Genomic DNA, 20,139 nt, shown 5'->3' with positions numbered 1-20,139 from the left:
ATGGAGCGTTAGAGAGAAAAAGCATAATCTTGTGTTATTTGTGACTAAAGTTATCATGTACATTTTTTTTTCATTAACGGCTAATTCAAATAGTACACCGATGAGGGACTTAATAGAACCTCACCCTAGAATCTACCAACAAAAACACAATAATTATATGAATAATTATTTATCTAATAATTTTTTTTTCAAAAAAGCAAAATGATTATAATAAACATGTTTCTAAAGAGTAATAATATATTAAAATAGGTTGGTGCTTATGAAAATAAGATTATAAAGTTTAACAAAGAAAATTTTAAAAAGCGGGTGCGGGGCGGGGGAGGGTGCGGGGTGGGTGTAAGCATCTCTGCATCTGGACCCGCCCCCGTACTAAAAATCCAAATTTCCCCCACACCCGCACCCGGTTAAATCGGCTTTTCCCTGTTAAATTCAGAGCGGGGACGGTCGGATCTGGCGAGGGTGGGGTTTGTTGCCATGTCTAGCCCCATTATGGCACAGAGAAGCAAGTACTTGATGTTGATGAAATATCGGTGCTCAAATTGGTGATTGCTTTCCGTAGTTGTTTGTTGACTGCTATTGCTTATTGCTTTCCCTAGAGCTATTTTCCTTTTTTTTTTCCTTTTAGAAATTTATCCCAATTTTGTTTCATGTTTTTTCATGATTTTCACCACTCTAGTTCATTTATTTGATTAAGGCTTATGAATCAATCTACAATGGGCAGTAATGTTTAGACTTGATTTAAACAAATATTGCTTGTGTTGATTATAAATTGACGTTAGATAGCTTCTTTGCAAACCTTTCTAAGAAATTGTCTCAAGTTATATATTATTGCAATCAGTGTTGTACCACCGATAGAACCGCTGATCTCAGGCAGGCGTGGTTGGCGGTGCCACCAGCCCACCACATTACTCCACCATAACGGCTGCACTTCTCATGCGCCAACATCACTCTCATAGAGTCTCTTTTCCCATGTTTCCGGAATCAAAACTTTTGACAATTTGATTTTATTAAGAGTTGACCAAAATAAATAATACAAATGCTATTTTTTATTTTATTTTTATAAATTTTATTGATCACGAGAGAAAACTAGCACAAGATGTGCAAAGCCGCTCCAAAACAGTTTACAGCTACAATGATATAGAGAATCAGCTACAATTGAATTAAACATAAAAAAAACTATTAACTATTTCACTACTCCATCCAACCGTTTTGAAAATTTAATCCCACATGTCTTTGTGGAATTTGCAAATTAATGACTTGCTGATTCCAATTTCTCAAAACATAAAATGAAGCAGCTCTGTTGATGCAAGTTATGAATGTGAATGACCCCTCTCCTCCGTAATTCGATCTGGGCTGGAAGCATATCCTGCAATAGTCTCCAACCAAATAAAGCGATTTTTGACGGCACTGACAAATCCCACAGGTGCTGCACGGCTGCCAAAAAATAAGCATCAAACTATGCAGAAAAACACAGATGTGACAGCAGTTCATAACAACCTTTTACCAAGAACCCTTTACTCTCGTCCAGCATTCATTTGTACGCGTCCATCGCACCTTCCCGTACCTGCACTGCTGCAAGTGCTGCAATCAGAACAGCCATTCGCTCTTCTTCATCTCGTGACAAATTTCTAAGCCAACTCCAATTTCAATTCTGCAGTCTTTATCATGTTCAACTACCTGAGATGTTGTAGCTTCCTTGTCCGCAGCCAAATTAACGAGGACTAGGAACTGTTGACAAACTGGATGATCCCCAAACCATAAATTTCTCTGAAATAAAGTGGTTCAAAAGAAAAGGAGATAGGAGGTACCATGGGGGTTATGCAAATATCTAGCTTATGAGGTGGTTCAAAAGAACCAAATGGAATCACAAGGCACTCTCATGAAAGAGTTAATAAAGTAAACCGTTAGAAGTATTTCACAAAAGACTGTAATTTCAATTTGCATATCTCAGACCTAGCCAATATATCATAACTATACTTGGACTCAAAAGAGTTATGACCAATGCAACAAATATTAACTGCATTTCCTAAACTCATAGTACTATTATTGAGAATAAATAGTTTGCCATCATTTTCCTCTTGAAGAACAATGGTTTCAACTTTAGACTTCAAGGAGACAATGAAGGAGTGGCCATACGAAAATTTGATTTGAGAATCCCTGTGTTTAAAGCTGAAATGGTTTGACAACACTTCTGATGATGCAACAAAGTCACAACCTGAAAGGGGGCAGTAACATGGCTCATAGTAGAAGCATTCTTCTTCATGCTTACTCTTTCCGGTGTAACTTATTTTCTCCGGGTGGAGATGGGGCAGGGCCGGGAGACCCGTCTCCATTGATGGCCGGGTTGGGTGTTCAATTTTTAGCCACAATATAGTTTGGGGACGGGGCGGATGCATGGAAGCGAGGGTGGGAATGGGGTACTCAAACCCGCCCCGTTGCCATCTCTAAATGGGGCGCTATGTCATATTGTCCCATGTGGCACATCCTTTAAAAAAAATTCAAATGAAACAAAACAACAACAAATCTGTTCCATTCTGGTTTTTCTTCTTCTTACTTTCACTTAAAAACAAAACCCACGACCATCATCATCTGCTTTTCCTCCACCGTCGGTCGCCACCACCTCCGCCGCCGTTGACCTGCCAAAAACCTGCCATCGGAGTTGGTCATCGGCCGCCAGAAACAGTAAGAAACTCCATTCAGGGTTTCTTTTTTTCATTATCGGTTTTTCTTTCCCCTCCCTTATTGCGCGCGGGTATGCGATTCTCACATAAATTTTGTGACACTGTTTGGAAGAATTTATGAAAACAACTTATGACATTTTTCATAAGCTTTTTCAGCTTATTTTCATAACTTCTCCTTGCTGCTTATTAAAACAGCTTATAGAATATTCAAAAACAATTTATCTTTATTTACCTTTCATTATAGTAAATAGCATATGTAGAGCTTATCATGATAAGATTTTGCGTTGTAAGCTGCAAATAAGTTGTTTATTTTAACTTTAATTCTTCTTGTGCTTGAAAGTTGAGGTTTTGATAGTATCAATATTATTATTGTATTGGTCTGAGTAGCTTTATGGCATTATCTTTCTTTTTTGCAGGAAGAGTTTTCCTTTCAACGACTGAATCTTTTGCATTTGCAGAAAGGTAGTTAACAGAGCATGCATTGAAGGACCACTTACAATTGAGTTGGGCGAGGTATTTCAATTACTTACACATTATTTATATAAGCTATAGTTTGCAAAGTATGTAATTCTTTGTAATTTTGTTGAAAGTGAACCCTGGTTGTACATGTCCATGTAAAGTTCTGAATATTAGTACATCCAGAGAAGTTGGAGAGTGATTGGATAAAGCTCTTGCTAATGACGACCAATACTCGATCTTCCCCAATGCACAACTAGAAAATGTGGTCGCTGATAAATCATACCAATATCCTATTTTGGTGAATCTAGAACAGATAGTTAGAGTTGAGCTTGCCAAAAGTTCAAATATGAGAATACATGGAATGTGGAGTTTAGGTTCTATGATGTTGTTACAAAGAGTTGGTATATTAATGTCCATCATTCAGTGATGCCCTGTTTATAGATATGCGCAGATGATTTTAGTTCATGGAGCAAAAGCAACTACAACAAAGTGAAAATAGAGGTAGAGGAATGTCGCAAGGCATTGAATTTTGGTCGTAATCAATGTAATTATTGTAACCCCCCAACAACATACTTCCCATATGACAACAAATGAATAAAGTGTTGATTCAGGAGGATAAGTATTGGATGCAACAAGTTGAAACACACTGATATCAGATTGGTGATCTCAACACAAAAAATTTACAAGCGTGAGAAACAATGTGAAAGAAAGTGAGCCGCATAATATCATTAGAAATAGATGGTAAGACTATACTAACTGATGATACATGTATGTTCCCTTTATCTATAGAGTATTTTGAAGATTTATTCCATGGGCAAAATATTGTATATAGTCGAGTTATTGATGCTCTCACACCGGTAGTTGATGAAAATGATCAAATCGAACTTATGACACTTACTCACATTCATGAGTTCAAATAAGCCATGTTCTTTATGCACCCTGATAAATTCCCCATACCATATGGCTATAGTCTTGGATTTTATCAACAACTTTGGAGCATATGTAACCCCAATATCTTCCAAGAAAGTTGACTTTGGCTAAATGAAAATCAATTTCCCCCTACAATAGACACAACCAACATTGTTGTCATTCTAAAATGGAAACAACAGAAGTCAATGAAGGATTGTCGTGTAATGTGGTGTATAAACTAATATCCAAAGTCCTTGCCAACATGTTGAAGCGGGTGCTTAAGAAATGTGTGTCTGACAACCAATCAACATGCTAAATCATCTTATCATGCATGTTGTGTTTTTAATCCTTAAATTAATAACTATTATTATATCTCATTTGTTACAAGAGTGAGATATTATAACTTAAGGTTTTGTTCATCTTAAAAAAAAGGAGAGTTTTGGAAAAAAGAATGAGTAAATGGTAAAAATAGAGAACATTCAAGGTGACAATTTTGAGATTAACTTTTTCATATTACAAAAACATTTTTTATCAGGGAAAATTTGAAAATTGTATTGGAAGAAGGTTTTTGAAGATGTTGATGGGTTTACATATATTCTCAAATATAATCTATGTTATTATAATATTTTAAATATAATAATTATAATAATTAATTTATCATTCTTTAAAAGGATACTCTTCAATTTTTTAAAAGAGTTCTTCATTTTCCCCTATATTTTCCACCGCATAAAACCCTCCCTTCCCATCTTCTTTAAACTCCCAAACAAAACCTAAGTCTAATGTAAAAAAAAATTCTTTACTTGTTCAACATAAAATTGATCAATAAAAAATAAAAAATAACATTTAAAATATTGAAATTGTCCTCATATTATCCTCGAACATTGAATCTAATTGAATTGCTAGCTTCTCAATTAGAACAGATATTCATATTTAATCTCAAACACAATTTTAATAAGAACCATTAAAACTGAAAAAGTCATTGTTCTCGTAATTTCTCTTACCTTCCTCATAATTAGAAAAGAAAGAGTAAAATTAACCCTTGTGGTTTTTCAAAATATTTTTTTGACAAATTTCTGGAATTTGTTATTTAAGATTTTTTTTCTTTCTTTTTGAATAGGTCATTTAAGCATCCAAATGTATACGCTATAGCCATTTTTTCTATAGTTGTCAACTTACAACTAAGAGTTTAACTTTGTAGTCTCAAAAGATAAAGTTTAAATTACACTAAAACAATTGTAAAATGATCATTAATCCCACCTTAAGGAATAAATAAGTAAAATATATAAATTTCTCTTACAAATTGAGACCAAAATAATCTCCAATTTTTTATTTTATTTTTATAAGTCTATAGACAGTGTTAATGGAACAAATTTTTTATTATTGAAAAGAATGGAACAAATTTGATATACTTTTAAAATTAAGAATATAAATTTATAAATTCTAAATATTATCATCATGAAAACAATTATCTGTAATATTGATTTTTTTTTTTTTGTATATTTAAAAAATTAAATAGAACAAACCGCTAATTTAACCCCTAAATTATCATAGTCTCTCCAATTTAGTTCATAAATTATATAATATAATAAGTAATCCCTAAATTATATGAAATTCGTCAATTTAATCATTAAAGTATACAACAATCTATAACAATTGGGATAAAAGTTATATGTTTAAGGACAATAGTATATATTTACATAATTTAGGGATAAAATTGAAATGTGAGCGATAATTTTGATAATAAATTAATAGTTTATTCAATTGAATAAAATATAGAGCTAGAGTAAATATATTTTTTTTATAATTTTTACAATAGAGTTAAAAAAAAAAAAGCTAAATCAAAGATTTTTTTATCTCTTTCTTTTATTTTCTTCTCTTTCTCTCTCAACAAACTCTCACTAACCTTATCATCTCTCTCTTTGGCCACCTTGGCTTTTCTATATTCACGCCGCTGCCACTCTCTATGCCCTCGACGTGATTACCTGTCCCTTCATGAAGATAGAAAGAGTGAAAACACTCAACAACTTAAGCACTTGTACCTTTTCCATCAATATGCTTCACTCCATAAACAGGCCCTGTCGTGACAAGTATTTTTGGTAGCCTAAAAAAGAAAATATATATAAGTTAAAAACTAAAGAAACAAGGATATGCATCTTTGTCATCATGTTTTATTTGACTAATCATGTGAGTTTTTCCTTTTCATTTTTTTATTATCGTAATTAATATTAATTATGTTATCCTAACCCACTGTTTTGGATAATATTAACTCAATTTGTGAGAATGTTGTGTACCTCTCTCTTTAGTTTTTTCAACTAGTGGTTCAAATTCAGTGGGATCAAGCCACAATGATTGGTGCAAATGTAAGTGGAGTAACATATATATATATATATAGTTTTGCTAGAACACACCCACTAGTTTTTATGTGGGAGTGTTTTAGCAAGTTATAACTAAAAAGTTAATAAATACACCTTAAGGTATATGTTGCTATAACACACCTTTTAAAAAAAACAAGTGGGTGTGTTCTAGTAAATCCTATAGGCATTTGCTAGAATACACCCACTTATTTTTTAGAAGAAGTATTTTAGCAAATCAATAACTAAAAAGTGGTTAAATACACCCTAAGGAGTAGCTTTACTAAAACACTCCCACATAAAAATTAATGAGCGTGTTCTAGCCAAATAAGTGGCATGTTAACTTGTACTCTAAGGGCACAGATTAAGGATCTTAAAATAGAAATAACAAATAAATTTAATATTTAAATGATAATTTTTAAAACTTTCAAAGCATTGAATGCACAACTTTTAAGAAAAAAGTTTCTATATTTACTTACTTAACTTATGTCTCAAGGGCACAAGTAAACATTTTCATATAAATAAATATACAGTAAATTTTTAATAAAGTTGATGCTTGCTTAATTAGTGATTAATCAATTGAGTTTTTGAAAATCCCACTTTAATTTCTTTGACCAAATTGAAGTATATATAATCAAAGTGTACATGCACATGCATGCACACGTGTAATAATAAAATAAAATCAATAATTTGAAAACAAAAAAAAATCGTATGAAAGAAAGAGGTGAGATTCTTATGTACAGCTAGCGAATACGGTCTTGATAATTCATATATATGCACTTGTTTATGAAAGTGAGAACATGGAAATGAAATTTCACAAAGAAGGTATATATTGATGATTTATCAGTCACATTTGACCATTCATTTGCTTAATGACGTGAAATCATGAATATATATAAAGAAATGGGGCCTCCCTAAGATGGAACATGTTCTGTTTGTCAAGTTGCTAGATAGGTGCAATCACATTTCTAATCACACCTCAATTACTAAAGAGGGTTTCAAAAGAATTACGTGATTATATAGGAATATTGAATTACACCTATAATAGCAAGGGTTGTGTTTGGAAATGTTATGGCCCTGCTTGTGATGCTTAAATATTGCTTTGCTACATTCAGCATCATGATTCATGGAGAGAAAAAAACACATGGTCTTGTTAACTAGTACCTTCAGATAAATGGTTAAGAAATTCATAAATAAAAAATTTCTCTTAAAAATATAGGTTAAATACATTATATGGTATCTTTTAAATTTAACGTTTGTACCATATTAGTCCTTTTGTTTTTTTAATTTTAAGTTGATTCTTTATGTTAGTAAAAATGTGCACATAATCCTTTAAGTCGTAAAATATATGCACCATTACCATCTTCCTATCACACTCAATTTAAAAATGATTGTGTGGTCATTTATTGTTAAGTTGGCAGATCTAAATTCACCTCTTTTAAAATTAGGATTCATGGATGTATTATTAGTTATAGTTTGGAACAAAAATCACTTAATTACTTGATTAATAATCCTATTGATGAAATATTTATCTCTAAAATTAGGATTGAATTGACAACAAAAAGAAGAAAATATATATAAAAAAATATGTTTGGTGTCATAAACACTTGTTGAACCTTCTACCTCAATGGTAAATGATCATGGAAACACTTTTCAACAAAGTGATCATATTTGTTAAAAAAAAAAAAAAAAACGTAATTAAAGGTCTATCTTGTTCACTTTTATTGACATAAGTGGCCCTTTAAAACTAGAAAACTAAAAGGATTAAGAAGTTTAAAAAACATTGAATCGCCCTAATTTTTTAGTGAAGCTTCACGTTTTAGCTAATTTCAATCTTCATCCATATAAAAGATGTGATTTTGAGTTATTCTTTAGGATCAGTTGCTTTGTTGTTTCCTTTCCTTTTTTTTTTTTTTCCGTGATTTCATCTTTGAGTATGGTTTTGTTAGCCATCTTAGTGTAGCGCGTTGTTTAGTTTTCTACCTTATTTCGGTGTTCATTTGATTTAGATTAATAGATCAATTTTTTTGTTATATATTCAATTAATTAAGAGTCGATGTTGAATACCTAGATGCATGGATATTTTAGTCACATTTTATCATTTTTCTATACATTTTATTATTTTATGCTATTAAGATATTGTGACTTTATTATATTAACAAATTCATTTTAGTGATTGCATTCATGTTATTTTTTTATTTTTATTTTTTATGTATTTTACGAATTTGAATGAAAGTAGTCAAGAACGAGAAGTTAATCCGTGAAATAAAATAGACGCTTTCTGTTATGTACCTGTTACTTTTCCTTTTCTCTTTCTTCTTTTAATGATGAACATGAAAAATGTTCCTTTCACTAGAAAGAAGGTTTTGGTGTCGGTATGAGTTTTTGATCCCCATAATCCATATTTCACTAGTATTTAATTTACACATCTGCCATTCTTAAGATTATCTTTTTTGAGCAGTCAGTCTCAAGCTTTATTTGTTACAAATTGTAATTGTCATCATAAACTCATAAACTAATATCTCAGTCCATATTTGTCATGGTAAAACAATTCGTACATACGTATCTGTGCCGATAAAATGTGCCACGGGTATATGATGCATGTTTTAATGAATATCGATGGAAAAAATAAATGAATATTTTAATTACTCTTTAATTAATAGATACAAATGTAGATATTTATTGAGAAATCATCAACTTGATGTCAATTCCTTTCCTTTCTTCTCAATTATTCAAAGTTATCATGAGAATGAGTAGCTAAATCTCATTTGTTAAGATTAGATGTAATTGACAAAATTAGTATGTATTCCTTTTGATTATAACAATATATGATTTTAGTTGTTTTTGAATATTGATGTTATCCTTGTTTTCTTATGCTTAAATTATAGATTTGAATTGTTATTGGGAAATACTTTTAGAATCTAGACTTAGGATAATCAACCATATATTGAACTCTAAATTCTAGAGATGAATTTGTGTTTAATAATAACTTAAAGTATCGATTCTTAATGTTATTGTAACTAGAGTGATACGTAATAATATTGATTAATAACTAGAGTCTATATGATTGATAAGAGAATACATGCAAAAATTGGTTAATGAAGTCTAATCCCAGGAAGCAAAAAGCAGCAAAAGTGATCCTGAAGGTTGGCACGGCCGTGTGGCTAGTGGCACGGGTCATGTCAAGTCTCTGACTTGGGGGATGTTATATTTTTGCACCGAATCTTCGTATTTTCAACCCGAATCAGCTCCAAATCTCTCTCTTTTGCTGCAAGACTCAATCATTAGAATATTTGTTCCTGAAATTAAATAACTTGCAATTGAAGTAAAATAATTCTAAAAAGAAAATAAACTTAAATAAAATAAACTCAAATATAAATAAAACGGACTCAAATATTATATTAAAAACACTAATTATTGCCTCATCAATTATCTACCAGACTCGTGGTTTTTTCCCTTATTTATTGAGGGATTTCTATGTAAATATTGTGTATTCAATTACTTTTAGTTGTGTGAAAATACTTTGTTACTCTGATACCCAACAATGGTATCAGAGCTATTGGTTTGTGGTTTTGCTGCAATAAACTGGTAAGGTGTTATATTCATTAGAAAATTCTTAGTAAGGAACTTCTATGATACACTCACAATTTTGAGTGTACCGGTACTCTTGTTTCATAAAATATATAAATTAAAGATCACTTTAATGAAATAAAAAGGTATTTGTCAATATTTATATTTTAGAAAACATAATTTCATAAGAAAAACAATAATTTCATTGTTTATAAGGATCATATTACAAAATTTACATTTTATCATAAAAAATAATCAATATTCATTGTTATGAGTAATAAAAATTCTTAAAAATTATATTTTATTTCGTCGAAGCTTTTGGTATATAAAATTTAATTATCTTAGTTGTCAATGATAAAAAATAATTATTTTTCTTCAAAAAAACAACTCATTTATTATTAATTTTACGAGTTGGTGTACCGATACACCCAAATTTATTGGGTGTACCATAGAATTTGCCTTCTTAGTATGCTTTGTGGTTGCAGCATAGTCTGATTTTTCATATCATAAAATTATTATTATTATTATTATTATTATTCTAGTCTAGCTAGTTGAGAAAAAAAAATATTTGGTGCAAAACCATGGCAACGAAATTTGAGATAGAGAAGTTCAATGGGAGAAATTTTTCCTTGTGGAAATTGTAGATAAGGGCAATTTTGAGAAAAAATAATTGCCTAAACGTGATAAAAGGCAAACTTGTGGATACGACTGATGAAAAGTGGAAAGAAAATGAAGACAATGTTGTTGCAAATTTGCACCTTGCAATGGTGGATTCAATATTGTCAAGTATTATTGGGAAAAAAAGACAACAAATGAGATACGAGGCACTCTAGTAAAATTGAACGAGGTCAAATTACTTCACAACTGAATATTCTTAAAAATAAGGCTCTACACTCTTCGAATGAGTGAATCCAAGACAACAACATATCACATCAATACCCTAAATACGTTATTTTTCCAACTTACAACTTCAAATTTCAGAATAACGGAAAGTGAGAGAGTTAAACTTCTACTTTAGTTTTTATCAGATTTGTATGATAAACTCATCGTCAACATTATCAATGATAATGTGGTTGATACCCTTCATTTTGATGATGCCGCTGTTGCAAATCTTGAAGATGAATCCAAATTCAAGAATAAGTAAGAAAGGTCAGAGAGTTCAATGCAAACTGGCTTTGGTGATAACAAGAGACAGATCAACAAAATGAGGTTGCAGTGGGAGTCAAAATGATAATAGGTCAAAATCTCGTAGAAGGAAGGATCTCAAATGCTAAAATCATGGCATGAAAGGACATTTAAAGGAGTGGTGGAATAATAACAAGGATGGAGAAAATACTTTTGAAGTTTCAACATCTCAAGGATGCATTGGAAGCACCTTAGATGATGGTGAAATCTTGTATAGCGAAGCAATAACTAGTTCTAAAGGTAGAAGAAGTCTCAACGATATTTGGATAATGGATTCAGGTGCAACATGGCAATTGGCACATGACTCTACACTGAGATTGATTTTTCTCTTATTAGCTGATCTCATAAGGAATTGTGTACACATAAAATGACTATACTGTTGAAATTGTTGGAGTCGTCACTATTACATTAAAGATACATGATGGTATTGTTTGCAAAATACATGGGGTAAGTCATGTAAATGGGTTCAAAAAGAATTTATTGTCGCTAAAGAAATTGGGTCAACTCTAATGCAAGATCCATGATGAAAGTGGAATCTTAAAAGTGGTGAAAGATAATCTTGTGGTGATAAAAGCAGAAAAGATGACAAGTAATTTATACATGCTTTCAGGAGGTAAATTTTAGAATATTCTCCGACAAGAAACTTCTTCTCCAGAATCTACTCCAACAAGAGTAAGATCATTGGTGGATATATATGAAACTTGCAACATGGCCAAACATGAGCCTAAAAACTATGCAGTGGCGTCAAAACCAGAACTATGTGCCAAAGGCAATGGAGGAAAAGAACTAACACTATGAAAATCTCTGAATGGGCATAAGAAAAATCTTCGAGCATGGTACACAAGAATTGATTGGCATTTCATCAATCGAGGATTCGGGTAGAGCAAGATTTGAGCTACCACGAACTATGCTTGGAGTTATCAAAATTTGTATCAAGGAGGAGTGTTGAAAAATGCTACAAATTTCTAGTAGATTTTTTTTTTGTTGAGAATAATGTAAAATACATAAGTGTAGAAACTTTCCCCAAGAAGAAGTCTCTAGAGAACATATAACCAACATGTCAAGCCTATAAAAAGGCTACTTACTATCCATTTTAGAGCAAACCACAAGCTAATTATCTTCTAACACTACAAAGTGTACTACTCCATTTCAAGTTATTATAATTCAAGTTCTCCACAATTCCATTTTTACTACTTCAACTATTTCTACTAAAATAATTCTTACTGTCCATTTATAAAATACTAACAGGATGCATAAGCATTGTTTCATTTTACAACATTTGGTATGAGTTAAAAAAATTGTATGATCAAAATTTCACATGATCCTGTCACTGTAAAATAGAGTCTATCTATTTCTTTTGAAATATTAAATAAAAGGGTCCTATTAAACATTGTGAATATCTAAATAAAAGTGAAACAGATTAAAAATGATTAATCGAAATAAATGACCTGTCACATGAAGCTTTGACATTTGAGTGAATTTTGCTTTAAGTTTGACTCATTCTACAATCAATTAGACTGGCTATAATATATGGAAGGGGACAATTCTTGATAGCTCAAAATCCTTCTATATACATATTTTGTACACACACCTCAAGTTTAATAACAAAGAAAAGACATAAACATATTTATATTGTTAACAAATATTGAAATTCATAGTCATAGGGTATCTTTTCAACAATGGTTGATGCCTTGACATTACCACCATGACCCCTAAAACATTCAACCATTGATTTCCTTAGAGTCCCTGAAGTAGGTAACTGGTTACACACCCATTCCACAAGTGAATCAATATCCACAGCAAAATCAAGCATGTTTCTTAGGAGAAGTTCTGGAAACCCTATTCTTTTGTTGCTAGTAGCAAGAATTGAAGCTTGAAGATAGTCTAGCTTTGATTTCTCTAGTTCAGCTGTCACACCATCTCCTGTGTATATCCTCACCTGAATGCAATGCATATTGATTAATACATTTTCTTACACCTTTATACAATTTTGTCTTTAAAAAAAATTGAAGCTAAAAATAAATTGTATATAAATGGAAATGCTACTATAGTCTATAAGGAGCAATGTGAATAAGCAAACTGTTGTAGAAGAAAATTGTTGTTGACACTTTAAACAAGGATGAAACACACCAGAAAAAGACGTAAATGTCCATCAGCAGTTAACTGCAGCCGGTTAAAATTGATCAACAGTTAACTGCCGATAAAGTTATATTGATAAATTAGTAGTGTTTCCTAGCATTGAGTGAAGTGTGAACAACATTCGTCGTTTTATAATGTGTATGTTTGTGTGTGAGGAGCTGGACTTACAGCTGGAGAAGAACGAGTTCCACTACAGAGAGCAAATGTGACATTTGGATCCACAAATTCAAGCCCATAGAGTTCACGTACAACTGATTCTTTCTCTTCCCACTCCCCCTTCCTTTGTGCCTAAAGCATGCAACATTGTTTTACAGATTTAATTACAAAAAATATAACAAGATTATGGATAGCTAATGATTTTAATTGTTTTTGCATTTAAATGAACACTAAGTAGAAAGTGGCTTTACCTCTTTCATATTAGAAGCATCTCTTTTCCTTAAAATAAAATGCTCTATTGCTTGAGCATTTATTATGTTGCCTCCTATGTTGAGGGTTGCCTATACAATAGCAATTCAATTCAACATTATAAGGACATTCTGTTTTATGATTTTTCTAAGGAAAAAAAAATAAAAACCTTTTTTCTAATTAAATAAGTTTAAAATTTTTTAATTAAAAGGTTTTGTATATTTTTTTATAATATTATTTGTTTCTTTCTGCAAGTTAGAAAATTAAATTCTAAATGTACCAAATAAAGAAAATTAAATTCTAAAAGAGATTAAAATTTATACCTTAAAAGTGTTTGTTTTATAAACAACCTCCCTCTTAAAATAATTTATAGTCATAATGTAAAATTTAACCAAACATGTTTTTTTCAAAAGTACTTGGAAATAAAGCTTAATCCTTATATTAAAAAAAAAGTTATTCCAAAGAATAAATGTAGAAAACTTGAAACAAACGCTCGAAAAACTTATTAAATTTCTAAGCTATGATAACTTTTTTTTTTTTGAAGGACTAAGCTATGATAACTGTTTTCTTCTTTTGAGTTATGACACTTGTCATTATATCATGGAAGAGCCTAAGATGCTACAATCAGTACAGGTAACATCTATATATCAAGACTTTTAAGGTACCTTGTTTATCAATGCAATTAACTTTTCTGAGGTGGATGGCACACCATATTGAATGAATCCCTATAACAAAAAAAATACATTAATCATTAATCATATATATAATATAGTGTTGATCCATGTCCTATAATTCTTTCTTATTCATTGAAATTTTAAATATAGATTTGTACAAGAAATGTCTACCATACATGCATGATACAAGCGTTGTACAAGTTGATCCAAAATGCTAATTTCTGTTGATTTGTAAGGCCTTTCAAATCAACTGTCTGAAGATTGCTCATCAAAATCCTATAAACAACAAGGAACATATTAAAATCTAGTGAAACTTGCAAATTTCTCAGCATTTGGTCTTGTCAATAGAAATTTAGAATTATACAACACGACCAAAATTGAGGTTGCATCCGTCATATTTGACTGCGATTTTCTGCAATATCAAATATCGCACTGCAGCCACTATTTAAATTCCTGATATTTACATTATTCATGTCATACCTTAACTTTCTTAGTAATGGAATAGACGAAGGGCTTGATATAAACTTTGGATCCATTGAACTTGAAGTAAACATAACCAAATTCTTGTAAGGACCAATATCCCTAGGAATGGACTCTTCTGAATCAAAGATACCATATGGATCTTGCTGCCTTGATTCCTTGTGCAACATAAGACTTGGTTTCTGGGTCGATCCCAAATCGACCCGGAAGCTTCTTGAGCTTAAAGAAGAATGCAATGATCTTGAAACAGGTCCTGATTTCTCCAATTCCATTGCTCTTGATGTTCTAAGTAGTCTTACATATATAAAATTCAAACACTTCATGATGCTTTCAGATAGCTTGTTTGGTTGCCACTTTAGGTCATTTTCTTCTGATAAAAGTGGATCAAGTAGTGACCTAGTTGGAAGATCCAAGGACATGTCTAGATTACGTTCCCTCAGCTGAAAATAGTATAGTCATTGGTTGCAAATATTAGGTCCCACATATTCATTTTGTTACAGTCACTTCAAATCAAGTTACTATGTCATCGAGTCGTCCAATTTTTAAAATCAATAGTCAATGTGGCACACAAGTCTAAGTTGCGACTAACTTTGGTCAGTCTGGCAACTCAATCCACATAGGCTATAGATGTTAGAAATTGGACGACTCAATGATAAAGAAAGATAATTGCAATAAGATGGATGCTCAAAGGACATAGTTCGCGCAATTAAAATACCAAAGATCAAAATTGCACAATTATATTATCTACGGACTAAAATTTCAAAGCGAACTAATTTTCATTTTGATTAAGTAAAAGAATCATACATACACGAATAAATTGGGAAATTCGTCATTCATACCTTAGGTGATGGATGACGCGGGTCTCGCATGGGCGAGGGAGGCTTCACTGCTCCATTTTTCCTAGTAATTCTTTCATGAAATTTAACATCTTCCTGAAAACTATTTTCTTTCTGTTCAACAGAATTTTTAGAAAATCCTGTTTTTTCATTAAGACTGAAGTCATTGAGATTATAATCACCCTTGATTGCTTTACTTATGAAATGCAATGCCTTTGTTTCAAATGCCATCCTTTCATGAACATTACTACTGCTTCTTTGAATAGAACTAGGATTTGTAATTGTTGAAGTTGATAAACGATTGTTAGAATTGCTCATAAAATTCCCTTGGTTCTGTATTTTTGACTTAGATTCGTTGGTGATTTCTTGTTCATGTTTCAGACCAGTTTGAAGTGTGCTAATTTGGGATTCAAGTTTTGCTATCTCATTCTCAACCATGACTAGCTCTGCTAACAATTCTCTCATCTGCATAAATTGCATAACAAATAATCAAATTTTACTTCAAGCAAATCTTTTTTTTTTTTTTTTTTAGTAAATAGACGAAATGGTAAAACCATTAAAAATCACACACACAAGTGGAGGTGCCAGTGTTTGAACCCTGATCATGACGTCCAACCTAACAATATCGACTTTTTTGCCCGTTGAACTAGGACTTGTGGACGAGCAAATACTAGTTTATTGCAACATTGTTACCATTTTGTATAATTGTATTTTTGCCAGTTATGGTTTGAAGGACCTAACTCCTAAGTGATGATGAAACGTTTTGGGTTGGTTCTAAAAGTCTTCTTACATACATGTATGATACATATGCTATATAAATTGAACCCATATCCCTATAACATTATATTACCTTGCCAATATGAAGCTTTGAATAAAAAGTGACTAACACTATGAAAATTTAGCTAGAGAAAGAAAACAATAAAGTAAAGGGAAAATATATATGAGGTGAACATTGTATTACCTTAGAAGGAAGAAAATTGGGAATAGATATAGCTGAACCGTTTGGCCTACTATTCACCATATCCAATATTTCACGAACTTTTTCTTCTTGGTCCAACAACCTTTGAAGCATAGTGACCTGTTTATTACATTAACAAGTCATATAGTTTTCTGAAGTTCTCTAAAGTTGAGTCTTAATGCTATATGCCATTGAATTTTTGGCATATAGCATAACTCCCCAATATATTTATAGGAATAATATATAAGTTTTCCAATTTAATGCTATATGCCATTGAGGGGCATGGTTCTCATTCACTATTATTGTCCTCTCCCTTGGCAAAAATAGCAAACTTATAGTTCCAAAGTTTGGACTAATTAGTATAGCTATACATTGATATGATCATGAAGTCAGTCATAACATTTTGGAAAGGAGAGGGACACTTTTTATTACCATCTTAATACATTACTATAAAAGTAAAAGATACTTCATCATATTTATTTACTCTTGAAGTAACATGATCCCTCTCCTCTATATATGTATATCTAACTCTAAAGTGAGTTATTCCACTTAATACTTCATTATAAATATTTAAGGGTTAATAGTGCTTTAACCCCCTGTAATTTAGGTCATTTTTGGTTCCCCCTGTAAAATAATTTTTTTGAATTTCATCCTTGTAATATGAAGATTTTTTGGTTTTGGACCTCCATGAAAAATTTCACCCCCTGTAATTTGAGAAAATTTAGGTTTACCCCCCTTATAATTTGAGCAAATTTCAATTTACCCTCTGTTAATTTGAGCAAATTTCGGTTTACCCCTGCTATATCTTCGATTTTGTACAGTCAAAATTCATGAAGGTCCAAAACCAAAAATATTCAAATTACAAGGACGAAATCAAAAAAAAATATTTTACAGGAGGAAAAATCGAAAATGACCTATATTACATGGGGGTAAAACACTATTAACCCAATATTTAATTTCAATAATTGAAGTGTTGATGGTTGTCATATTATGTTAATGAGCAAATACACAAATTTTAGATTAATCAAAATTTGTAGTTATGTAACATAACCATCAACATTTACTAATATTTTTAAGAACTTATCATACGTTCATTTGAAATTATTTAGTAAAGTATCAAATAGTTTTAAAGTTTTATGAAAAATTGTGGAATTGATCTACTTAATTAAAAAAAAATATTTGATGGTTAGATTAAACTCATGTAGTAATTAATTATGAAATTTTTCCATAAAATATATATGAATCCAAATACCTCTTTTTCAAGTTCCTCTTTCTTTTGCAACCCGTTAATTTTCTTTTTCCTCTGCAAACAAAAAGAAAAGGACAAGGGAAAAAGTACTTTAGATTAGAGCACTTATTAGTAGACAGAAATTGTAGAGGTTTTACAACAACAATATTGTGATCGCAATTGCGGCCGCATCAACCACATTTTTCCGCGATACAAAGTGTCACATTGTAGCCAAAAACTACAACCGCAATTTAAAACCATGATACATAATACTGTACTAGTACCTTCTCACAAACATGGTAAAATGTAACAATATAATGACAAATCAATACATAATCATAGATGTTAACTAAATTAAGAATGACAATATAGTACTTACAATATCAATATGAGAAGGAGAGATAAGTGATGATAAATGATCTAGTTGAGTATGATCCATGGAAGAGCCAAACATGAAACGCTTAGAATTAGAAACAACGTTAAAACAACATGGAGGACTAAGAGGTTCTTCTTGATCTTCATAATGTTGGTTAGAAGATGATGACACAAGCTTGGTGCCAAAGAAAGAGAAGTTATGTGTTGAAGTTGAGAGGGACTTTTCAGGAATATTAATATTGAAAATTTGTTGATGAAGTTGGTTTTGATTGTATTGAGATAAAAACCGTCTTTGTTGTGGTTGTGAGTGCTGGTAGGAGTGGGACATCATGTATCTCATAGAAGTGAGGGTGGTCTTTTTCAGTTTTTGGTCTTTTGGAGTAGCTTGCAATCTTGGTTTTGTTTTGTGTGGTTATATATATATATATATATATATATATATATATATGTTCTAAGTTATAAGTTTCTTTTTAATTAATGACATTACTTTAAGTAAAGTGCATGCATAGCATTTTTTTTAATTTTTGTTTGGTTGGATCATAATGTAAAGGTTGGCTACAATTTACTAACAAATTAACAAGTAACGTACGAGTTATTATCAAATGAAAGTGAAAGTATATGATAGATAGAGACGCAAGTGAAACTACTAAAAAAAGAGACGCAAGTGAAATCTATTTGTGCTTTTAGCATGGATAAAATGTGATATTGCATCAAGAAAGAAATAACACATGAGCATTTTAGATCAAGTGAGTTTGAATTAGGGGTGACAAAATGAATGAATTTGATGGATTTCGATTGAATTCAGTTGATGAATCAAAACAATCTATTAAACCTTTTACAATCCACTAATATGTTTTTTAAGAAAAATAAAATTAATCTGTTAAACATAAAAACCATCAATTGCAATCAAATTGGCCTAGAAATGATGACCATAAATATTTTAATGATAACAAAATATTTCATCTGATCTCATATATAAAAAAAATATAAAAAATTACATATACCCTTTAAGAAAAGCAAGTTATTTCATCAAAAGAAAAGAAAACCAAGTAATTTCATCTATATTTCTCAGAGTAATATAAAAAGTAACCGTATTATCTAAAATACCCTCATGAGAACTTTGTTCCATATATATTAAAAGTGTTACTTGAAAATTTAATTTAATTAAAGGGTACTCTAAGAATCTTGGCTTAAATGTGACAGCCCTTGTTGAATTTTGTTTGTATTTGAGACCACAAAACATGATTTATTTTGATGATTATATTCAAGACGGAAGAGAATATGAGAACAATATATCCTATAATATTTATTCAAGAGTGCATATAATATATATTCTTCTGAAAGGCCAAGAGCAAAATGACAACAAAAAAATAGTTTTCAACTATATTGGAACCATACTCTTATTTATTGTCAATTGCTCATATATATTATTAAAAAAAGAAAAAATTACATAAAAATTGGGGGGACGTAAAACCTGACTCAATTAACAACCCTAACGGGTAAAATCAAAACAATAAAAAGAAAAAGAAAAATTAAAAAAGATCCACAAATTGGATCCAACCCCTAAAAAATTCTAACACCACCCCGTGTTTACGATCTGATTGATCGAAGTAAGAGACAACACATAAGTTACCTCAGAGCGAAGACCATTTGATGCTTAAGATTGGTTCATTATCCTAATGCACAAAGTATGTCTAGTACCACTACCTCACATCATCTGGTATTCACTGTCTGATGACACTTGTGAAGCACAAAATAGATTTGGTACTTGAAATTCTCGCCATATGTAATTCTAACAACCCTTGCACTGGCACAACACTATATAAAATCTCCTTGAACACACAAAGACAAATGATAAAAATGATAAATGATATTAAGTGATCTGACTA

General features: G+C 31.1%; 1 protein-coding gene across 1 annotated transcript; it reads right to left on the bottom strand.

The window, feature by feature from the left end:
• Positions 1 to 12,617: 12,617 nt before the first annotated feature.
• LOC25492425 (uncharacterized) lies at positions 12,618 to 18,615 on the bottom strand. Its single transcript, XM_013600531.3, has 10 exons — positions 18,255 to 18,615; positions 17,900 to 17,950; positions 16,651 to 16,767; positions 15,693 to 16,154; positions 14,854 to 15,293; positions 14,550 to 14,649; positions 14,365 to 14,424; positions 13,702 to 13,791; positions 13,463 to 13,582; positions 12,618 to 13,094 (listed from the first exon to the last, which is right to left on the bottom strand). Exons 1-10 carry the CDS (start codon positions 18,588 to 18,590, stop codon positions 12,783 to 12,785), a joined length of 2,088 nt encoding a protein of 695 aa, XP_013455985.2. The 5' UTR covers positions 18,591 to 18,615; the 3' UTR covers positions 12,618 to 12,782.
• Positions 18,616 to 20,139: the final 1,524 nt, after the last annotated feature.

Source organism: Medicago truncatula, chromosome 4 (genome assembly GCF_003473485.1).
Source record: "Medicago truncatula cultivar Jemalong A17 chromosome 4, MtrunA17r5.0-ANR, whole genome shotgun sequence".
Taxonomy (NCBI): domain Eukaryota; kingdom Viridiplantae; phylum Streptophyta; class Magnoliopsida; order Fabales; family Fabaceae; genus Medicago; species Medicago truncatula.
Note: the sequence above shows the minus strand (reverse complement) of the source record. Positions and strands in the feature narration are given on the sequence as shown.

What these genes read in the sequence shown, in the direction of transcription:
- LOC25492425 (XM_013600531.3), bottom strand. Translation starts at nt 18,590, where the DNA reads ATGAGATACATGATGTCCCACTCCTACCAGCACTCACAACCACAACAA. An exon ending in CCAATTTTCTTCCTTCTAAG is followed by an intron (nt 16,155 to 16,650) that starts GTAATACAATGT and finishes CAATTTATGCAG; the next exon opens with ATGAGAGAATTGTTAGCAGA. An exon ending in CGCGTCATCCATCACCTAAG is followed by an intron (nt 15,294 to 15,692) that starts GTATGAATGACG and finishes TACTATTTTCAG; the next exon opens with CTGAGGGAACGTAATCTAGA.